An 11,701-nucleotide genomic window follows, 5' to 3' on the forward strand; every position below is an offset into this window, starting at 1 on the left:
TAAAAGAATATTTTTAATTTAAAAATTTATTTATTTATTTTTAAAAAGTAGGGCCTCTCTTTTATCTTCTCATTGAGCCTCACCCACACCATATATTCAGCACTGTAAAGGGACATAGGCAAATGCCACAGCATGTTTCCGTCAAAAGGCAGGTGGTATCACCCCCTGTCACCTGGTGTGGCCCATACCCCTTGCAACCCCCCTAGTGACACCCCTGCAAGATCTCGTATTCACTGGCAGTGTCCCATCCAAGTCCTAACCAGGGCTGACCCTACTTAGCTTTCAAGAACAAACGGGATTTGGGGTTTTTAGGATATTTAGACCCTACTAAGTCCAGACTATTTGAGAGACCATGGCGGGATACATACCGCCATATAGTACGTCTTCTATACGTACTAGGGTTAGGAAGGGGCGGTGCTTCCGCACCCCCCTAACCCTAGTACGTATAGAATACGTACAAGATGGCGGCACCCCTTCTACATGGGCGCCGCCATCTTTACGTACTGGACGCACAGCATCCAGACGTGTCGCGCCGCTTCTGACGTAGCGAGCGCGCCCCTGGCGCCTCGCTACGTCGCAAACGCGACCGTAAAAGAAGCTCCATTTTGGAGCTTCTTTTTTCGGTCCGCGCGGGAGTCGGGCCGTCTGAAGGCTCCGGCTCCCCCGCGGACCTACTGGCGGCGGCGGCAGACCGCCGCAAAGCGGCGGTCTGTACCCCGCCCATATCTCCGCATACAAACTTGCAAGAATTCTAAGATCATCAAGTGAAGGGATCCCGCCAACATTCATAGACTTGCTTGGTGAGGACATGAGAGAAAGCCTTCTTGGTGGCAGTTCCCATCCTTTGGAACTCCCTTCGTTGGGAGACTAGGCTGGCCCCCTCCCTGTTTTCCATTTCTTGGCAGACAAAGACATTTTTGTTCAAGCAGGTTTCTAATATACATATAGTGGGTCTTTGGTATTCACTGTGGCTTGGTTCCAGAACCTCCCCTGTGGGTACTAAAATCCGTGGGTGCTCACATCCCATTATATACAATGGCATTTATATAAAATGGTAAAAGCAAGGTTTGCTTTTTGGAATATTTTCAAGCTATGGATGGTTGAATCCTTGACGCAGAATCCATGGGTATGGAGGGCTGACTTTATAATCATTGTCGGGAAGGCTTTTATATGGGGTGTGTGTTTTATTGATTTTTTTTAACTTTTGTATTTTAATGTAATTTTATATTATCTTAATCAGGTTATTTTAATTGTTTTTTAAAATCTTATTGCTATGCTTTTAACCAGTTTTATCTGTGAGCTGCCTTGGGCCCCTCCGCAGGAGAAAGGTGGCATATTAAATAAATAAATAAATAATGCATTATTTTACTTAATTTAAAATGTGGTAAGCCAGTGCTGCCATGGCTGGAGACCATCCTGGTCATCATGTTCAGTGGAGCCCTGGGCTTCTGCCCGAAAGTCTTGCCCAGCAGCAATAAGGAGAAGTGAACTTCATGACATGCAGTATAAACAATCAGGAGCCAGCTATTAACAAGTTTGTGTTCTACCTAAATACCAAATGAAAGTATCAATTTCAGTTGAGTTAGCCCTGTATTTCCCAATAAAATCAACATATTGTCCACATTCATATATTACACAATGCATACATTTCTGTCTTTGTGAAGGATCCACAGCCAGAAATATGGGATTTTTGACATTTTATCCAGTCTATTGTAAAGGAAAGGACTTTTCACCCTTCAAATATCTTGATTTCAGTAAGTACCCCATGATATTCTTGCAAACAAGCTAGTAAAATGTGGGTTAAACAAGCCTACTGTTAGATAGATTTGTAATTGATTGACTGACCGAACCCAAAGGGTGCTCAGCAATGGCTCCTCCTCATCCGGGAGAGAAGTGACCATTGGAGTCCCACAGGCTTCTGTCCTAGATCCAGTGCTATTCAACATCTTTATCAATGGCTTGGATGAATAGAGGGCATGCTTATCAAATTTGCAAATGACACAGGGACGTAGCTAGGATGTTAGGAAGCCAGACTAAGTGCCACCATTATAATGGGGCTTGGGTGCGGCGCAGCAGCACACACCATTCATTTTTCTAATGAAAGGGGGGGTCCAGACCCCAAGAACCACCACCACCACCCCCGGCTATGTCCCTGGATGACACCAAATTAGGAGGAGTAGCTAGTACCCCAGAGGACAGGATCAAAATTCAAAAAGATCTGAATAGATTAGAAAGCTAGGCCAAAGCTAACAAAATGAACTCCAACTGAGAGAAATATAAGATACTGACCTAGGTAGAAAAAATGAAATGCATAGTTATGGGATGGGGGACACCTGGCTGAACGAGACTACATGTGAAAGGGATCTAGGAGTCATATCAGACCACAAGTTGAACATGAGTTAACAGTGTGATGCAGCAGCTAAAAAAGCCAATGCAATTCTAGATTGCATGAATAGAAGTAGTATAGCATCTAGATCAAGGGAAGTAATAGTGCCACTCTATTCTGCCTTGGTCAAGCCTCACCTGGAATACTGTGTCCAGTTCTGGGCACCACAGTTCAAAAAGGATGTTGAGAAGCTGAAGTGTGTCCAGAGGAAGACAACCGAAATGGTGAGGGGTCTGGAAATCATAAAGCCCTATAAGAAGAGACTTAGGGAGCTGGGTATATTTAGCCTGGGAAAGAGAAGGTTAAGGGGTGACATGATAGCTATGTTTAAATATTTGAAGGGGTGTCATGTTGAGGCTGGACCAAGCTTGTTTTCTGCTGCTCCAGACATTAGGACACCAAGCAATGGATGCAAACTCCAGAAAAAAAGAGACCCTCCTAAACATTAGGAAGAACCTCCCGACAGTAAGGGCTGTTTGACAGTGGAATCTCCTTCTCTGGAGGCTTTTAAACAGAGGCTGGATGGCTATCTGTTGGGGATGCTTTGATTGTTTCTTCCTGAATAGCAGAATGAAGTGAGATAGCATGGCCCTTGTGGTCTCTTCCAAATCTATGATTCTGTGAAACAGAAGGCATGCCATATATTAAGGGACATCTGCCAGTCCCATAAGGGACAAGCTTTATGACCTGTGAATAAAACACATAATAAGGGACACATGACAATTCTAATTCAAGTAATACAAAGTGGAAAGGAAACAATTACTGTAATTTACAGTCCACTCAGCTTTGACTTACAGCAATCCTATGAATGAGAGACTTCCAAGATATTTAGTCATCGATAGTGCTGCTCAGGTCTTGCAAACTCAGATCATGGCTTCCTTAACTGAATCAATGTGGCCTTCCTCATTTCCTACTGCCTTTCATTTTGCCAAGCATTATTGTATTTTCCAAATAGTCTTGTGACATACCCAAGAGTATGATAGTCTCACTTTAATCATTTGGACATCTGGTGAGAATTCAAATTTGATGAGTTGTAATATTCAATATAAACATTTCTGATTAAAAATACAAATACAGCATTTTGAATCAAAAATTTGGAGGAGCATTGGAATACTTGTATACTGTACTTGTTCTGACTTGAACCTAGAGAAGTTTTTTTCTCCATCACATGGAAGCAAAGTTTGGATTTCCTATTTTGATTGTGGTCCTTGGCAGGTCCTTGACATTGGCGAGTGCCTCACCGTCCCAGATGAGTTTTCTGAGAAAGAGAAGAAAACCGGGATGTGGTGGAAACAACTCATTGCTGGTGCTATGGCTGGTGCTGTCTCTAGGACAGGAACAGCACCGTTGGACCGGCTGAAAGTTTTCATGCAGGTAAGAGAGCTGCTACGTATTAGGACAAAAATGGGGGAGTTATTCAGGAGTGGAGTTTTGTTCTGCGGTGACATCAGTGACTGTGTGGGTGCAATGACTAAGGCCCATTTTCACCCCAGAATACCCTTTTTAGGGGATATGGGAACCAATTTTTCACAGGATGTACTATAAGTGAGAGGAGAAGCAAGAAAGAAATTTATGACGAGCACGTTCAAGCAGGGTTTTATTTATTCAGACAATTCCAGAGTTACTGCTTTATCAAGCAACCCTGAATTCATGTGTATTTGCACCCAAGGTTAGAAACTGGTTTTGTGAAGAAACCCTTTATTCCATACTTGTCAACTCTGCTTCTTTTTGGTTCCATGAGGGCTGGGAGCTGGGTTGTCCCTGGGCCACATGTGGCCCTTTGAGGGGCCCAGTGTGGCCCTTTGGACCGCCAATGACACCCACCCACCCACACACACACACACACACACACACACACACACACACACAAAGCACCCCTGACATCCCTCAAAAACATTTTCTATTTTTTTTTAATTCTTAAAAATTTATTTAGATTTCTCATATATATACAAAAACATTTTCAACAGAAAAATAAGGTTTTGGATGAAGAACCGGTTCCCTCCAGTTTAGAATGCTTTGAAAAGGTCTTGAAATGTTGCTTAAGGGTATGCCTCACTGTGAAACAGAAAGAACCTCCTCTCAGTGCCTCCCAAGGAGACTTGGAATAATGCAACATTGCTTCCAGTCACCCAAAATGGTGACCACAGTACCATGGCATGACATGGCACACTGGCGCACCAAAGTGTCAACATGGCACTGTATGGCTTAATGAACTCCAGAGTATGTCCATATCTGGTCTACACAGTGATGCCTAAGAGAGCCTTTGCTGCAGGAGATGCTGGATGGATCTCCCGTAATGCTTCATTGGTCCCTTCTATACTCACAAAGAGGCAATTACTGTTGTTCTTACTTGGTACCATCATGCCAACTCTGTTTATAGGAGAGGGGAAGATGTCCAAATACTAACACTGGTTTTTCCTGGCTGTAGGTTCACGCTTCAAAGAGCAACAACATGAATGTGTTGGGGGGTTTGCAAGGCATGATACGTGAGGGAGGCATCCGCTCACTGTGGCGAGGCAATGGCATCAATGTGCTCAAGATTGCACCTGAGTCTGCCATCAAGTTCATGGCCTATGAACAGGTATGGCCCCATGGAAACAGCAGCTGAAGCTTTGAATGGACATGCTTATATATGTTCATACACTAGGCTATTTCAGGTAACGTTTCACGTATGGACACCACAATGAGCCTGTCTTTCCCCCACACAAATCCACTGGGCTCATCTTGAGGGTATCTTTATTCCAAAACTGTGAATATATAAATATGTAGAGAGATCTTGTAGCATCTTCCCTTTGAGACTAACTGAAAGAAAGAAGTTGGCAGCATGAGCTTTCATAGATTTAGGTCTACTTCCTCAGATGCATTTGGTCAAGTCTACATGCTCCCAACTTCTTTCTTTCAGTTAGACTCAAAGGTGCTACAAGATCTCTCTATATAATGATTGTACAGACTAACATGGCTATGTCTTTGAATCTATAAATCTAATTCTTTCTCTGTCAAGATCTTAGGAGGATGATTGCCACTGAAGGAAGCTGTAGAAATACTTCATGCTAAATAAATAGTTAATTCTGCAGGTACATAACCCAAATTCTGTATTATGAAACATGGGATTCTATGAGCTGTATAAATTATACAAACTGAGTATATTTGTGTAAGATTCTTATATGACATAAGAACTATGTAATATTTTTGAACTATCATAAATTATGAGGCAATCCTATGCATATATACTGAGAAGTAAGTCCCATTGAGTTCACTGACATTTGCTGCCAGGTAAGTGAGTATTCCTTGCCTATGAAATTATCTAAATACCCTGGAGGCCCCAGATCATATCTGATCTTGGAACCGTAGATGTTTATCACACTATACTCTTAAAGTGCTACTATTCCACTTTGACTGCTCTAGCTGCCTCCTGTTGCATTCTGGGATTGGCAGTTTTAAGGAGGAGTATTTAGAATTCTCAGGCAGAGAAGTTCTCTGCCTGAGAATTCTAAATACCCCTCCTTAAAACTGCAAATCCCAGAATGCAACAGGAGGCAGCTAGAGGAGTCAAAGTGGAATAGTAGCACTTTAAGAGTATAGTGTGATAAACATCTAAGTGAGGTCAGGGCAGATTAGTACTTAAATGAGAGACAGCCAAAGAATACCAGCTGCTGTATACTAAGTTTCAGAGGAAAACAATGGGAATCCTAACAAAACCCTATGAAATTCAGAGTATAAGTCAATAGGCAATTTGAAGCCCAACCCTCCCCCCAATCATAAAAACAGTGATCAACCCATAAAAAGAGATTAAACATCCAAATTTAAAACCGTCCAATAGGAATACACTAAAATGTCAGGCAGATTAGTGCAGGGAATGGGAGGATGGTATCAATCAATTTTGATATCGGAACAATAGAGGTATCATTAGAGGGGGGAGGCAGGTCTAATTGGAGTCTAACCTAGTCTAGAAAGGCTACAAATGATGGCTACAAGCTATGTAGGTTGCTAAAGCAACTCTCTTATGTAATGACCTGTACCTCTGAAATTTCAGTATGCTTTGGTCACACCATTTCATCCATATTTTTCCAGACATGATGACTAGGAACTTTATTTTTCATTATTTAAAAAACAAAAATAAAATGGCAGCTGAGATTCTCAGAGAGCAGAATTCCTAATCCTGCTATATATGGGAAAGGAGTAAGCTCCCTTGAACTCAGTGGCATTTATGACTGACTTCATAGGTCAACTCTACAAACACATTAAGATCTGACAGAAATTCTACACGCAGTGGAAATACAACATGAAGCTTTTAGTGAAAAATGTGAGTTCCTTGCAAAGATCCATTTAAACAGGAAGCCTAATGGAGAAAGCCAAGCCAACCAAAGAAGTCTCCAACCGCTGGTTAATTACATACGTTCCTCTTTCTCCTGGCAAGGTGCTCTTTCCTCCTCATTTCTTCTGGGTAAATCTGTCACAAACAATAGTAAAACAAGCATCTTTATTGTATCATTCACTTGTCAAAGCAAGGAAAGTTCATCATGTCCTAGGAGATGATAGCCCTGTTTTTCAAAAGAAAGAAATAAACCAAAACTGCATTGCCTTTGAACTGAATCACTGGTGAGCATACAACCTACCCAGGTCTTGGCTGATACAAGTAGAGACATTGTATGTCACAAGAGTCCTAATCCACCTGGAAAAATGTCATCTCCTCTACCTTCTGGCACCTGAGATCCATTCAGCAGTTAAAATTTTGTCTCCTTAGCTTTCAGACCCTCCAGTTCCACTTGATGTTTTGAGAACCACCATCTGTTCTATCATTCACATTATCACATCATAGAAAAGACTCCCTAAACATACTCTTCTGGCCTTCTGCATTTAAACAGTTATTGTTGTTGTGCGCCTCAAGTCATTTTTGACTTATGGTGATCCTAAGGTGAATCTATCATAGGGTTTTCTTAGCAAGTTTTCTTCAGAAGGGGTTTGCCGTTGCTATCCTCTGAGGCTGAAAGAGTGTGACTTTCCCAAAGTCAGCCAGTGGGTTTCCTTGGCTAAGTGGGGATTCAGACCCTGGTCTCCAGAGTCATAGTCCAATGCTCAAACTACTACCCAAAACATTTCTGCCTAGTTATTCCCAGAAACTGCTCATCTGTCAAAGCTATTACAATGGATAATAGTGCTAAGGCATATGGCAATGAGGAACTTGTGACTTTTCAGGTGCTGTTGAATTCCAGACAGTTCACTTCAGTCCTAGCCAGTATGGTCAGTGCATGATAGGAATAGTAGTTTTTCAGTATCAGGGAGAGAAAGTTTCTTCCCCAGCCCTGTGGTTAAGTGCTTTTCACTTTAATAACAAACTCTCTGCATCTGCTGACATCACACTGTAGTAAAGGTACATTCCTCTGATACAGAAATAAAATACTTCTTCTCCTGCCCACAATCATTGCCTTTACTCACTCTGCACAGGTTTAGGAAGGAGCCCCTATACATTTTCTGCAAGACCTCAAGCCTTGTTTCTTATTGCAGATCAAGCGGGCAATTCGTGGACAACAAGAGACTCTGAGGGTGCAGGAGAGGTTTGTTGCTGGCTCACTAGCTGGTGCCACAGCACAGACCATAATCTACCCCATGGAGGTAAGATCTGTTGCCCCTTTGCTACTACAGAACATAAGGGCCCAGTGCTTCATCTTGCCACTGGCCCTGCCATTAGGTGGAATGAAACAATCATTTCAGCTGGCAGACACTCTGGGCTGGGGCAGTAGCAAAATATTGGAGCAGAGAGTATCCATCTCTGGAAAGACCAGAAAAGATACACCGAACTCCTGGTTTGCTCTGGCTGGAAACGTGATAATTTGGTGTTCCCATCTGAGGGCCCTTTCACCTTACAAAAAGTATAGTGCTATGGCTGCAGCCACACTGCAAAAATAATCCAGCTTGACACCACTGGAATTCAGGGAATTGTAGTTTTGTGAGACATTTAGCTTTCTCTGTCAGAGAGCTCTGGTACCACAACAAACTACAATTCCCATAATTCCATAGTATTGAGCCATTGCAGTTAAAGTGGTGTCAAACTGGATTATTTCTGCAGTATGGATACAGCCTATGATTCCACTTGGCAATATCCTGTTGAATCATGGGATTGGTAGTTGAGGGAAGGGCATTAAGGAGCCTCAGCCCAAGAGCTCCTCTGGCCAAACTACAAACCCCAGCATTCCATAGGAAGAGCCATGCAGTTAAATGGGAATGAAAGTAGGGTGTAAGGATCCTGAGAGAGTCTGATCCCCTCCCACTTGAATTAGTATTACCACTTGGCACGCCGACCCATTGGTTGCTGGAACAAAGGAGCAGAGAGGTGGGCAAACATGTTCCATAGGCGATAAAATTATAAAAGGAATGATGGCACTGGAAAGACAAGCCGAGTGATGGAAGAGGGATCAGTAAAAGAGGCTGAAATAATACATTAGTAGTTTGAAATCCTTGATGGGTGCCACTGCAGCAGTGAAGATGTTTGGACCCAGCATAAAAGCCATGGCTTTGCTTAAAGCAGCCTATAAATTATCATTCTGTGAAGGTGCTAGCAAAATTTGTTTAATGATCCTGAGCCTGGTCTTCCAAAAATGCCATTGGGGAGTCTCTTGGACAATAGTCTGTGTATCTTGAAGCTGAAGCCAACTGAGGGCAGGAACCAGTGTCAAAATGGGTCCCCTTCTCTACCCCACCACCACCACCAAAGCCTACTAGAGCCACTCCATTTTCTTCTCTGTCGCCTGTTTCTCTTGCTTATACAATGGATAGGAGAAGAAAATATCATTCTTGCCAAACATCTGCTAGAGAGCCACGTGAAATTAGCCTGAGGGCACACAAATTTAGCCTGAGGGGCACATAAAATTAGCCAGAAGCCCACAGATTGTCTGCCCCTGTTCTTTTGCCCTGTGTCTTACTTTGTGAAGGTGCTGGATGTTGAAGGGGTCTTTATGCTCACCAACTGACCAGCTTTTCCCAACCCTTCAGGTTCTGAAGACACGGCTAACCCTCCGTAAGACAGGCCAGTACTCAGGATTGGCTGACTGTGCTAGGAAGATCCTGCAAAAGGAAGGGATCCGTGCCTTCTACAAGGGCTACCTGCCTAATATGCTGGGCATCATCCCCTATGCTGGAATTGACTTGGCAGTTTATGAGGTTGGTGTAGGTTGGTGTGAACAGTGTAAGAGCCCAGACTTTCCTGCCACTGGATGCCACTTTTATCAGGGGACAATTCCAGTTGTTGCCACCTTTTTCCTTTGGGACCCTTTGCAAAGTCCACCTTATCCCCAATCCTTGCTCTTTCCCTTGCTCTATAGCAAAAAGGAGTTCCCACCAGAGTCTAAAACTCAGCAAGAGAGCTGCTTCCTTCCCACATCTTTCATGCCCTACGATGTCTACCTCTCTGTTTTCAGTGTCCAGGTTGCCATGTCACCCTCTTGCATGTCTTCTACTATAGACCCTGAAGAACACCTGGCTGCAGAAGTACAGCAAGAACACCGCTGACCCAGGTATTCTAGTGCTCTTGGGCTGCGGCACTGTCTCCAGCACCTGTGGTCAAATCGCCAGCTACCCCTTAGCCCTGGTGCGGACCCGGATGCAGGCACAAGGTGAGGCTGGATAAGTGTACAGTCTTTGCTCCAAGGAGAGCACTGACTCCGGCCTTGAACTGGAGCATCATTACAGGAGAACACATTAAATAATAAATCTATATAACAACGGAAGTGAAGACATCAAATGGAGGGAAAACAAATAGGAGGTGCTTAGGAATGAAAAGGGAGAGGCTGAAAGGGGTAAGAAATTTGGATGCCCTATGGAGTTGGAAGGATTTCTTTCTGGGCCTGGTAACACAACCACTTCCACATTACAGTTTGCATAAGTCTCAGAATCGGGCATAAATCTGTGCTTGGCTTTCTCCAACTTGCCTAGAAAAGAAGGTGTAAACCAGGCGGCAGGGGCACTCCCGTGATTTTTCACAGAAGATATTTATGACCTGCTGTGGGTTGCCACTGTAGGTTTGCTCCCACTTCCCACTGCTGATGCCAAAGAAAATTCAAAAATTTAAATCCTTAATATTTATTTATGTATTTATTTCATTTGTATTCTGCCTTTCTCCCAGAAGGGACCCAAGGCGGCTCACAAATAAAAACATTTTTTTTAAATTACAATAAAATTTAAAACAGCTGGAAATTACTTCCAGATTTTGTAGGCAAGGGATGCTTTTGGCCAAAGTAATATATATAGGCAGTGCACCTTGTTTTATAGGGAAAGCACATTTCTTGTGATGTGTCTGTTTTAACATAAGAAGACATAAAGAAATCCAGTAGTACCTTTGAAAATAACTTTGTTGTTGTTGTGTGCGTTCAAATCATTTCTGAATGACTTGAACGCACACTATCATTGGGTTTTATTGGCAAGTTTCTTCAGAGGGGGTTTGCCATTGCCATCCTCTGAGGCTGGGAGGGTGTGACGTGCCCAAGGTCACCCAGTGGGTTTACATGGCCAAGCCAGGATTCGAACCCTGGTCTCCAGGATCATGTTCCAATTCTCAAACCACGACACCATGCTGGCTCTGTAACTAGGAAGAATAAATTTCTAGCATAAGCTTTTTTTAGACACAGTCCACATCGAAGAAAGCTTATGCTAGAATAATGTTTCCCCAGTTAATCACAAAGGTACTACTGGATTGGTTTATATTTTAAAGGCTCCCCCAGCCCATATTGCTTTAGAGACTTTGACACACACACACACACACACACACACACAATTTACCTAGATCTGAGGCAGAATTCCTAGCCAAGCTCTGCCCTCTGATCCCATCCAAAATGAAGAAAGGGTTAGACTAATTGCCCTGAGAAAATGTGACAACACTTGAGAGCTGTTTAGCTTAGGAAAAAGACAAGAAGGGACATGATAGAGGTATACAAAATTCTGCATTGGATAAAGAATGTGGAGATATATATATATATCAATCACGCTCTGCAGTCATCCACTAAAGCTAAATGGTGAGATGTCCAGGAAATTCCATAAGAAGCCATTCTTTGCACGGTGCATAGTTAAATGGTGGAATTCACAGCCTCAAGATATAGTGATCGCTTTAAAAGAGGGCTGGATAAATTCAGTCATCCATTGCTACCAGGAAGGACAACTATGTTTGGTCTCCCATACCAGAGATCTTATGCGTCTGTTTATCATTTGTTGGGGAGCACAGGAAGGAGGGTACTGTTCCACTCATATTCTGCTCATGAGATTCACAGCAGGAACTGGAAATAGAGTGCTGGACTAGATAGACCTTTAGTCTGATTCTGCATGGGG

General features: G+C 43.0%; 2 protein-coding genes across 4 annotated transcripts in view; one reads left to right on the forward strand and one right to left on the reverse strand.

The window, feature by feature from the left end:
• Window positions 1–11,701, forward strand: part of SLC25A23 (solute carrier family 25 member 23) — an 85,530-nt gene that overhangs the window by 54,124 nt on the left and 19,705 nt on the right. For all 3 annotated transcript variants that reach the window (XR_016272369.1, XR_016272370.1, XM_089486508.1), the window contains exons 5-9: window positions 3,602–3,760; window positions 4,815–4,967; window positions 7,892–7,999; window positions 9,377–9,544; window positions 9,846–9,996. Coding sequence is in view for 1 of the 3 variants with exons in the window: in XM_089486508.1 (XP_089342634.1) it covers window positions 3,602–3,760; window positions 4,815–4,967; window positions 7,892–7,999; window positions 9,377–9,544; window positions 9,846–9,996 (739 nt within the window). In the remaining 2 variants the exon portion in view is untranslated. The remainder of the gene's footprint in view (window positions 1–3,601; window positions 3,761–4,814; window positions 4,968–7,891; window positions 8,000–9,376; window positions 9,545–9,845; window positions 9,997–11,701) is intronic.
• LOC149323046 (cyclin-Q-like) overlaps window positions 6,705–11,701 on the reverse strand; it is a 31,854-nt gene continuing 26,857 nt past the window's right edge. The window contains exon 7 of the mRNA XM_089486556.1: window positions 6,705–6,836. The gene's annotated coding sequence lies outside the window, so the exon portion shown is untranslated. The remainder of the gene's footprint in view (window positions 6,837–11,701) is intronic.

The sequence above is a fragment of the Sceloporus occidentalis genome, unplaced genomic scaffold, assembly GCF_023333645.1.
Source record: "Sceloporus occidentalis isolate IW3139 unplaced genomic scaffold, rSceOcc1.0.p SCAF_1, whole genome shotgun sequence".
NCBI lineage: Eukaryota > Metazoa > Chordata > Lepidosauria > Squamata > Phrynosomatidae > Sceloporus > Sceloporus occidentalis.